At 34.0% G+C, this 11,803-nt stretch overlaps 1 protein-coding gene across 4 annotated transcripts in view; it reads right to left on the bottom strand.

Moving 5' to 3' along the window:
* Positions 1-4,173: 4,173 nt before the first annotated feature.
* C1H21orf91 (chromosome 1 C21orf91 homolog) overlaps positions 4,174-11,803 on the bottom strand; it is a 29,905-nt gene continuing 22,275 nt past the window's right edge. For 2 of the 4 annotated variants that reach the window (XM_069550106.1, XM_069550086.1), the window contains exons 3-5: positions 8,788-9,324; positions 7,540-7,602; positions 4,174-6,126 (exon numbers count right to left, since the gene is read on the bottom strand). In XM_069550106.1, coding sequence (XP_069406207.1) covers positions 5,960-6,126; positions 7,540-7,602; positions 8,788-9,324 — 767 coding nt within the window. In that variant the 3' untranslated portion in view covers positions 4,174-5,959. The remainder of the gene's footprint in view (positions 6,127-7,539; positions 7,603-8,787; positions 9,325-11,803) is intronic. The other 2 variants (XM_069550116.1, XM_069550097.1) reach the window with 1 other exon arrangement.

The raw sequence follows: 11,803 nt of genomic DNA, 5'->3' as shown, positions 1-11,803 counted from the left end.
TAGGTGGAGTGTCCCAGATGCAAGGGAGGTTGGGAGAAAATTTTGCCTCCACAGGTAAAAGTGGTCTGTGCTATTTGAGCACCAGAATTCAGATGCAGAGCACATGCCCCTCCCCCCTTTCCCTGAAAAAGTAAAATCCACCGATGTTTATTTGCAAGTCGTGTGGAACTTAAGACAGGAGGGATCTAAGACATCATCTAGATCAGATTCCAAAGATAAAACTTTTAAAAGCCTTTTAACAAATAATTTAGAACACCTATATATAACGATGAAAAAGGCGTTGTTCTGCTGGCAGCTCCCCTGTTTTATTCGTGGAGGACAGAGAGAAGTTTTATCAACATACTCACTGCTGCCTGTCAGTCTCTGAAACACCTGTAAAAAATTCGGGGTTCTATAATGACATTTAATAACGAGGGTGAACAAATAATTTTACAAGTAATTTGAAAATTCTTAAGGCTCAGAACCTGGGCAGGAACAAAAATGATTAAGCAGCATTAGGCTTACATTTTACCAACTGTTTGCTGTAGCTCAGTGAACTCAGACTTTTACGTGATGTATTTCCTTAATGTCACAGAATAGTTTAAAGCTAAATAGGAGAACAGCTTCGCTTGTGGCTTGCTTTTTCCAGTACTTTCTCCAAACAGACTCTTTTGGTCTTCATTGCCTTTTCTGGAAAACAAAGTGGTCTTAGACTTTGAAGAGAACTTAATGTTTAAGTTCTCAAACACCCGTTATTTTATGATCTACTTCTGATCTCTTGAACAACTGTTTCCTAATTTTAAATTAATACCACAGGTATATAAATTACTTTAAAAATAATTTGTGGGAAAAGTGGTAATTTGAAAAATATTCAGATTCATAGTGCTAACCACAAGTAATCTTGAATAATTTCTACTTTAGTATCCTTTTAAAAGCCAATTTAAAAATATTCACAACAGCTTTATTTACAGAACCCTAAACTGGAACAACTCAAAGTCCATCAACAGGATGAATGGATAAACAAACTATAATACATACAATAGAAGACTAGTCAGCTAAAAAAAGAGGGAATGAACTATTGATCCTTGCACTAATATAGATGAGTTTTAAAGCAGCCAGTTGAGTGGAAAAAAAAAAGCCAGAGGCAAACAAGTACATCCTGTAGAATAACATTTATGTAAAGTTCTAAGGCAGACAAATGCAAAGTACGGTGACAGAGATCAGAACACTGGAAAGGAAATGGAGAAGGAAGAGATATGAAAGGCATCCTGAGGGGATGGTTATACAGTTGTATGCACTTACTAAAACTTAACACACTTAAAACTTTAAAAAGTTGCACAGGCATCTAGAAAGCCACAAGAATCTTATTTTCTGCTTCTGAACTCTTGGGGCATAGGGAATATTTTATCAAAGAAAGATTCTCACAAAGAATTAAGAAACTGTTAGATAGCCATTCTTAAGTATAGACTTCTTAAACCTGAAAATGAAACTTTTCACTTGGTCAATAATTTAGAGAAAATATACAGACACTTAAAAATAGCCACTAAAGCTAACAGATAATAAAATATTTATTTTATTTTTGTAAAATTAAAAATAGACAAGCATATGTAGTTACTGTTCCAAAGCAGAGCAATAGAAATATATAAATTATTGCAGTTTTAAAAGGAAAGTATAACAGCCAAGTAATGTCTAAATAAACTTTTTTGAAACCAACTTGGTTTTCATCACGGCAGCTTCACTTTCTTTTCTCAAACATCTTAGACAATTTTGTATGCATTTCTGCTCAAATTTAAAGCAAGGTTAACACACACACAGATTGTAAAAGTGTGAATAGCATTTAACAGAAGTCACTACTGAATACTTTCTAAAATGCCTCTTTTGGAGGCAGTAGGATGGAAATAAACATTCTATATGTTTGAAAGAAGAAACACATTCACTAAAATTCTTTTTTTGGTGCAGTTGAGGGAAGCTCCAAGTAACACTTTGTCAAGGGAGGGTGGAGGGCAATAATCACTTGCATGATTTTTGAATGTTTTATTTTGGTAAGGTTAAAATTGTGGACTAATTCAACATCACTAAAATGCATTAGTAATCTGGATTCTTTTAAACTGAAAAAGAGTGTGAAAAGTGGATGTTACAAACTAGGTGTTAAAGATCTCTCAGTTTTAGAGACTTGCTATGATATGGTTCATAGCAAGGGGATCAAGTTGCTTAATAGGTGAGGCTACATTATTAATAAGGGCAGTTATGACAGGATGAAGTGGATGAAAATACCGAGACGATGGACAGAACCCTGTTATTCCAACCACAATATTACAGCTCTTCTCCAAGATACATTGACTTGTGCCAGGGTTTCATTACCTTATTATTTGGTCAATGAACTCTCTCCTGTTCCACCACAAATGTCCTCAAATAATTATTTCCACCAACCTAAAGTTAAAAACGCAATTAACACTGAAATCAATTCTCTTTGTTTTACAGCCACATCTGAACAAAAGATACTTGAGTACTAAACTTTTTTTATTAAGTACTTTAAAAGTACTCAAACATCTTACTTCGGCATAAAAATAACACTACAAGAACTTTACACTGTACCATTTGAAAGTTTTTATGTCACATAACCTAATTTTATGGTCACTAGCCTGAACTGCTTACTGAACTATACAAATAATTTATTCTTTTAAAGTTCCTACTGAAGTTTTGAGCATATACCATTTTGTATTACATTTTACAACATTAATAACACTAGCAGATTTCTTCTAAAACAAAATAAAGCCAAAATTTGTAAACATTAACACACACACATCTATCCCCCCAAATTAATTAAACACACACACACACACACAGCAAAAACTGACTGAAAGCAACAGCATAAACACTAAGGTAAAAAAATATATAAACAAGAAAGACTGAACTGTAAACCATTTTCAGTGGTAAACAGTATGGTAAAATAAAAAACCTGAGAAATCTCAAGATGCCAATAATATATTTTGACTATATTTCTGAAATCACTTCCCAACATGAACTTATTTAAAAATAATCCTCAAATGTATATAAAAATGGGCACTCTCTGGTGAAATGAACATATAATTTGGAAAACTAAAATCATTTCTTTGCTCCCAACACTGTAAGAACCTACATAATGGAATGGAACACTATCTGGCTGCCTGAATGCATCGTCTACTACTGGTCTGGTTTGAAAGTGCATGCCTTTCAAAAGACTAATTTGGACACTAAATACTAGGATCAAACGGTAATAATCGCCAAGTAAACAGATTTTTAGCTTAATTAAAAGGCTGACAGCATTTTAAATCTTTAAAGAGAAAAATCTTGTGTTGTCAAAATCACTTTCAACTTCAAACCAATTGTTTAAACTTAATTCAACTTGCCTAATTATGAATCTAAAGTGAAAAAATTTTAGTCATTTCACTCTCCTTAATCATATAAGCTATTAAAATGTCAGTAATGGCTGACTGGCAATCTCCTTTTTGCCATTTTTGAAACTGATTTTCTTCTAAACATCCTCAAAAAGTACTAACAACTCTGCCGAAAAATGGCCAAGTATGGTAACCAATATCTGCAGTATTTCATGTTCTCTGAAGGTAGAACTCAACTCTATCCCTTATCCTTACTTTAGCATATAGAATAACTGCATATTCAAGAAAACTAACAGGAATATAAAATAAGTTTACCAAATATTTGGATAAACTGCTCTGCAAAATACTTTTGTCAAAAATTTTTTTAAACTAGAATATCTATCCAAATCAAGTACTAGTGTGAGTACCAGCACCACAGATATTTTTTAAGAGCACCGTGCCTTTGAAGAGCTTACATATAAATATCTAAATGGAGTAAATCAGAGTCTCCAAATAGGACCTTGTTACCTGTATGAATTGTGCCAAACTCAGTAGTAAAGCTACATATTTGCCGGAAATAAGCAAACACTTTCTTTGGATAACACTGTTGTATTCAGGACTGTACCATATGCCTGCTGTTCTGGAAACAAGCTACTGCTTCTATCAAAGGCAACACATCCCCAGTTTTTACCACTGTCCCTAAGTGATCTAAATAGAAGCTCAAATGTGTGCAAGCAGCACACTGGCTGGTAACATCCTTAATGAATTATGCCAAAAAAAGAGAGTGAAGTCAAATTTGAACATCTGTCCATAACAAAGAAGGACTGAGACACTGGCATCAGGAAAGATCTCTATTCAACTTACAATTTGTAGGGATTTTTGATATTGCACACATTCAATTTAAAGCTTATCAAAACTAAGGCAATGAATTCATTCCCCACTCCTTGGATTTTAAATTCATGTTGGATGACTCAAAGAATCGAGAGAAATGCAAAGTGTCTTTCAAAAGCTCCCTCCAAAAAGCAGTTATGTCACATTTCAAAGAAAACAAGACAAAAATCAGTAACATATCATTTAGTATCCTCAGGCAAATTTAACACATTTTACATTTTAGCATGACAAAAACTTGTTTTCTACTAGATGGAGGCGTTTCTTTGCTTGGTCAAATACTCTTTGTGTTCAAGACTAAAATCTGAGTGACCCAAGCCAGGGCAGGCTGCCAAATTTAAGGCAGAAGTTATTCATATCTTTATGTATGAAATTGCCAAGTTAATGGGCTTTTCTGTTGATGCTTTCATGCAAAGGATCCTGTCTTATAAATACATTCTAAGTACCAGCAGAAAACAGAATTTAGAGCCCATTTTAAATCTGCATTGGTTATAGCATTTACTAAACTATATGGTTTGAAAACTTATTTGTTTGAGAAAACCTATTTGTTCAGAACTCTTGGAAACATGAGAAGCGACTAACAAGAATATCTTCTTAAAAAGGAGCTTAATGTTTTGAATTAGAGTTTTACTTTTCGGTTATAAGCAATCTTCTCTTTTCCTTTAGATTCTAAAATTTAGAAATTGCTTTCTTTGGGCACGACTATCAATGATGTTAACAGAATTTGGACAGTTGAATTCTTGAATTTTTATCGAGCACACAAAATGATTTTAATTTTTTTCAAAGGCAGGACAACAGTTTCATGACATATTAAATTTGAAGAGATAGATACTACATTTGACTTGGAAGTGAGGCTTGACTTTTTGTCCAAATTCTAACACATCAAAGTCATTACTGAAAGTAATACTGACTAGAATAGGCTTTTACTTCTATAGAGATGAGCTGACATACAAAAACTAGATTAGTATTTTCTTCCTGAACTCATAATTGCTTTTGTTAGAAAAAAATAATGTCTTTTATTTTCCTGTATACTTGCTTTAAAAAGTTATTAACTCCTCTTTCATAAGAGTTTTCAGAAGTCAAAACAGTTAACTAGATAGATTTCTATTCCAAAATACATTTATCTTTGGAAAACAAGATAACAGCTGTAAAAACATTATGAAGAGAATAAAATGCAGTGATGTGAAATATGGGTAACATATTCACACACGAAGTGTAACTATAATATACAGAGCCATTCAAATACACATTATAAAGAGAATGAAAAGGTACCTAAAATAGCATTTTTATATATAAAATTTTCATATTAAAATATTGCTCAATAAATAAGAGGTGATATTATGAATTCCATTTCCCTCTTAAATGTTATCTTTAGTAATTTAGACTAATATAAGAACTTTGTTAACCTTCTGTTTTGACAGGTGAATTACATTAAAACATGTTTAATAAAATCACACTGTAACAGTATATTTAAGTAGTCACATGTGGTATAAATTAGGGAGGGCTGTTTTGTAATTATGGGAAAACAGATTCCCCAAATGAATCAAAACGATTAACCCTAGAAGACTAGAGTGTAATGGTCTGCTTTATTTGGCAAACATGTTGAATATTGCCTTAATCTTTGCAAATTTAATGACCATAAAATAATTGACCATAACTTTCTTCAACTTCTTCAAAGTGAACATGCCCAGCAGACCAAAAAATGGCAGAGCATGGGAAGTAAGTGTAAGTTGAGTTCAGTTGTTTATGGGCAGGTGTGACTTCAATCCCGTTCGGCCCATCTGCAGACATGGTAACTTGGAATAGTTCTTGAGAAGCTGTTCGATGGCAACGTGGCGGACATGGAGTTCTGAGGCTAAAGAATCTTTCTCTTGCACTTGGTGGGTTAACTCTTCAAAAACTTCTGTAAAAATTTAAAAAGTAATTCTATTTTTAATACACAGAAAGCTAATCTATGATTTATATTTCATGTACTTAAGCTGAAATGAACGCATTGGGCAAGTGTTTGTAACAAAAGTAGTTTGAAACCAAGAAAACAGCTGAGTTTTGATCATCCTAGGAAGTTGTGCACTTTGCATAGCCAACTGGAATATGGTGTTCTCCATCAAATGAAACTTGTGAGTCCTAAGCAATGACCCAGATGCACAGCAGAGATGACAGTTACAATCACCTCTGAGATCCTTTCCTCACACGGAATAAGCAGGTTCAATGAATTTCTAATATGATTTATGGATAGTAAAGTGCCTGTTAGTACCCAGGTCTGGAACCTCCTCTAAGAGGCTCTGGAATCAGACTACCTGAATTTTTGAATTTTTGTTCTGACTCTTATGCTTCTCAGGCAAGTAACTTAAACTATGTTTTAATTTCCTCTTATGGAATAACCTCAATAATGAAAGTAAGTCACTGTGAGGATTAAATAAGATCATACTTGTAAAGTACTTGTCAGAGGATAAGTACTTGATAAATGTAAATTGCTATTATTATGTTATTATCCTGAGAGGCTGTGTGGTCAAGAAAGACCACTACCTTTGGAGTTAAAAGGACAGGAATTAGATCCTTAATCTGTTGCTTATGTAAGATCTCTGTAAGCAACTGTAAGCAACTTAAGGTTTCTGAAGTGCAGTTTCCTCACCTAAATGGGAATTAATTGTAGGGGAAAAAGAAAAAAAGACAATTGGGGAATTTGAACACTGTTCACTGTATTAGCATCATACTTGAACGATGTTAACAAACTACTGTTCTTTTTTTAAAGAGATGGGGTTGTGACTGCCTAAAAAAGAATGTTTTCTTTTAGAGAAATTCTAAACTATTACATTTATGGACAACAAAACAAAATATTGTCTGGAATTTGTTCCAAAATAATCCATGCTAGAGGTCGGGGTAGGGGAAGGAAAATGGGTATAAGTAGAGAAGAAGGAAAATTAGCTAGCTGAAATTGGGAAAGAGGGTTTCACTACATTATTCTGACTACTTTTGTGTTTGGAAGAGTTAATAATAATTAAAAACAAAAGAAACAAACAAAAAAACGGGGCCAATACTTCCTGCCTTAAAAATCTGCTAAGGAGCACACCTGTGCAGTGCCTCGCACAATAGTGGGCAGTAAAAACACATGTTAGTAAGAGATTAAGTTGTAGTCTCTGTTTTCACCAGAAAAAGAATCTACTTCACCAGCTGGTCACAGAGAAGACTAAGAAAAATTCTTTTTGCTCTGGAAACTCTAAGAGGATCGTTTCTAAATTTAAACGCAAATAATGCTAATAAGGGATTTTCTGTATCAAACCTGGCACATGTAAAAAGTACTGACATGAGTCTTTACCCTGTATTTGCTGTTGGAGCTCTGCATTCAGTTGCTTTACCTCACCAAGAGTCATCGAATTCACTGAAACATGAAAATACATTCATTACTACCATGACAACCTGGGAAAATAAGTTATCTACACCATCAACACAACATCCTATTTTAAAAAAGTATCTGCACTTATTTCTGAACATGACATTTAACAGGACCTTAGGATTCATTCATTAACTCCTAAAGGGCTGGGTTTTCAAATTCTGCCCACAATCCACAACCAGTCTATTTCACAACCGGTCTATCTCCACCTGAAATAAAAGGTTCACTGAGAAATTCTTAGCATTAGGTCCAATGGGTTCTGATATTTCTCATGCTGTTTCAGTTTTTAAAAAGGGCTAGTTACTACCCATTGAGTTGACTTTGCTAAAGTGCCACATGCTTCATGATGCGTAGCTTGAAAAAGACTAATGTACTATGGAAACAGTTTGAAAATCAATTTATCTAGCTATATGTTGTTGTTAAGTCGCCAAGTTGTGTCTGACTCTTTTGTGACCCGATAAGACTGCAACCCACCAAGTTCCTCTGTCCATGGAATTCTCCAGCCAAGAATACTGAAGTAGTTTGCCATTTCCTGCTCTAGGGGATCTTCCCACCCCAGGAACTAACTTCGTCTCCGTCTACATATACAACTGGAGATAACTCAGATGTAGAATCAAGGACTTATATAAAAATATATCCAAGGGCCTTTCTAGCCCTAAAATCACTTGATTCTAAGTTAACTAAAATTAACTCCGCTCCTGTGTGTTTTTGAAGAAATACATGCAGACTGAATGAGTCACTTTTTCCAGGTGCACACGTTACCTTTAGCCTTTGGTAAAATGTCAGATTTCTGCTTTTGAAATACCAGCCCCAATTAGTCTTGTAGGGATTAGCAACAGGACAGTGTGTGTTTGTCAATGGTGGAGGCTCTACTTCTAAACTATATGAACCCTGAACTTTCTAATTCCCAATCTGTTGATTCCATTCTGTTAATAATTTAAAATGGCAAAACAAATGATGGGACTCTAGAATTCCAGTAGTTTTAGGACATACTAAGGAATATTCCAAAGAAATGATGGCATTTTTGCTACGGTGAACCTGTCATTTAAATGCTAAATTAACCAAATCTGTACTTCCACAGCAAAATTCTTGACATATCACATATATAAAACATTAAAAAAATAATAAAGAACCAACAAAACTCCAATCTTTACCCCTTTTCCTTATACTTACATTCCTCTCTGCTGTAATGTGGATGCTGGGTCTGGACATGAGCCTCTGGACCGGAGATTGTCTTTTCCTTTTTCTGTTCCCGGTTGTGACTATGAGGCCACAGTACACTGTTGTGGCATAACGTGGTACCCGAATCTTGTAACACAGCAAGCCCGAAGCCTGTGTTCTCCCTCTGTTCCAACATTCGTTGCGTACAGTTTGAGAGGCCACCTGCATTTCCTTCTATCCACTTTGCAGAATACTTTGGTACTTGAGAGTCAAACTGTGGGAGTAACTTTTTATCTGGCTTATGCCTGAAGTTAAACAGGTGATGCTGGGGGTTTTTAGAACATTCGGAGTCTGAATCCAGATCCCTATTTTGTGCATATTGTACAATCCAATTTATCTTCTTACTCAAAATAGTTTTAACTTCTTCATAAGTACTTTTTGAAAGCTTAGATCGAGGACAATCCTGGTTTGCAATCAAATGATATTTTTCAAAGCAGTCTTTATGGCCCCTTAACGATTTGGTGTGTAAGAGATCAGATTTTGGTATTCCTAAAGAAAAAAAAGAAGTAAGACTTGACACAATTTTGTTTTTTATAAGCTGCATTAAAAAATACAAATCTTAGTAAAATACCAAGTCACTGATTAATTTGCAAATTAGTGGAAAAATGCTAAAGAATATTAGTATTAATAATATACATGTATATATTACAATAATGATATAGCCTAATAATTTATGCTTCAGTTTAACTATATGTTCAATAAATTCTGAATAGCAGAAATATTAAATTCTTATGAATAGCAAAGCCTTTCTTAAGGACTTAATGATTCAATTTCAATCTCAGTCCAGAGGCATGTTATTGCATAATATTAAAAAATATCACTGAACCAGCAATTTATACTTACAGAATCTTGACCTGTACATTATAAAGCTTTCTTTACTAGCTCTCCTGAAGTTACACATTTGTAAAAATTTTTGTTATAGGTTTAATAAGAGAAATGCTTCACAATTTTTTCCCTAACAAAAAAACATAGTAAATCATGATTTAAAATTAACAGTTATATTTTTACTGGGGAAACATAAACCAGAATCAGAAAAATATGCATTAATAAAAGCCTCAAAAAGTCAAAGAACTGTTTTGATTTTTTCAAGTAAGAAAATAAAAACATCTAAAATGTTTTCACATGTTTAAATACTTACTAAAACTTTATCAAGAAATGCACTACACACAATTCTTATTCACAGAGCAACAAGTTCAATCTACCAAGATACAATAGCCAATATAATTCAACTCACAAATGTTCATTACATAACACAAATCATGGAAAATCTTACACATTTACATTTCCAGCTTTTTAGTAGAGCTCAAGTATGCTATCTCTATTGTTTTTTAAAAGAGAGAATACATTTTCAAATATACAACATACTTTGAAATATAGAAAACATTGATAACATTTTTGTAAGTTCAAACCATTTAAAATAAAATAGCAGTGCTTTCATATTGAAGGTGAACATGGGATGTGGAATGGAAAATTAATGCCTGCAAGAATTAAGCAGTCTAAACTGCTTAGCTTTGAAAATAGGAAGTTGAGAGCCACTCAGGTGTTAGCTTAAAAAAGTTTTAACTGAGTCATCAGAAAAAATTACATTCTGTATTCATCCATTGTTTTAAAAGCTGAAGTTGTAATAATTTTATTCACTGACTTGCAAACCCTGGCTAATACTAAGATAGTGATGTATTTATATTTTAACAGTATTAAATCAGGTGCAAAATACTCACAAATGCTAACTTGTTCTAAAACAACATCACATCAGCCAATGGTGGGTCCTGCCAAAACCAGTACTAACTGGGCTGTCAGTTCCCTCACAAGTAAGCTATGGGGGTACCGCTCTTAAATACTAGCAGTCTAATTAAGCAGACGTGCCTCACCAGGTAAACTCAACTATCTCAGTCTTGTTTCTTTCACTGAGTGCAAAAACCAAACTTAAAACAACTGCATACACATTTTATTTACCCCTTTGGTGCCTGTGCTCCAAGTGTGTGTGTATATACTTTTTACCAGTTATTGTCTGATTAGGTCAAATTTCCTGCAAAATTAAAATATTCAAGTACAAAACTTCAAAGCTCTATTTGACAACAGTGTGTATGCCTTTGAAACCTTAATATAGAAAGCAAGTGCACAAATCTTGATTAAAATGAAAATATTAAAAGTACTTTATAATATTATGTATGTTTTAATATCATAAATAAGACAAAAAGGTAGTTAGTATCAATTACAGATAAAATAAGAAATACCTCCATTCTGCTGTTTGATTCTAGTACTGATTGCTAGGCAGAGAGAACCTGAAGCTCGCTTATTTTACTAACTTTGGGAAATTCTTTAAGGAGCTTTCTTACTCTTTTAGGGCTCACTGCCAACAGAGAGCTGGCCAATCCCTGAAACCGTAAATGGTCTCATTCTCGGTCCACTGGCACAGCACTAATCTATGTAGCAATGGTTTAGCTGAATCGAAACGTTGTAAATTGTATTTCTCCTTTACTATATATTAGAGGAAATCCTTCTGTGTATAAAAGGATTCTAAACTAGGCCATGTGCGTTTGCGCTAAGTTGCTTCAGTCGTGCCTGCCTCTTTGTGACTCCAAGGACCATAGCCTGTCAGGCTACTCTGTCCATGGGATTCTTCAGGCAAGAATACAAGAGTGGGTTGCCAGGCTCTCCTCCTGGGGATCTTCCTGACCCAGAGATCGAACCCATGTCTCTTACGTCTCCTGCACTGGCAGGTGGGTTCTTTACCACTGGTGCCACCTGGGAAGCCAAAAGAAAGTCATTATTCTTTGCTGCTAGTTTTTTTTTTGAGTTTTAAAAATTTATTTGGAATGTTCAGAAGTTGTATTAAAAAAAAGACAAAAATATGAAACAACAAATTTTCCAATGTGCCCCAGAGCTTTAATAAGTCAATATAATAAATGTTTATTTGAAGAATAATGTGGGCTTTTAAAGTTAATGATTTTTTGAATCCAGTCTTTCT

This window comes from Ovis canadensis, chromosome 1 (genome assembly GCF_042477335.2).
Source record: "Ovis canadensis isolate MfBH-ARS-UI-01 breed Bighorn chromosome 1, ARS-UI_OviCan_v2, whole genome shotgun sequence".
In the NCBI taxonomy this organism is placed as follows: domain Eukaryota; kingdom Metazoa; phylum Chordata; class Mammalia; order Artiodactyla; family Bovidae; genus Ovis; species Ovis canadensis.
This window is presented reverse-complemented; position numbering and strand designations above follow the sequence as displayed.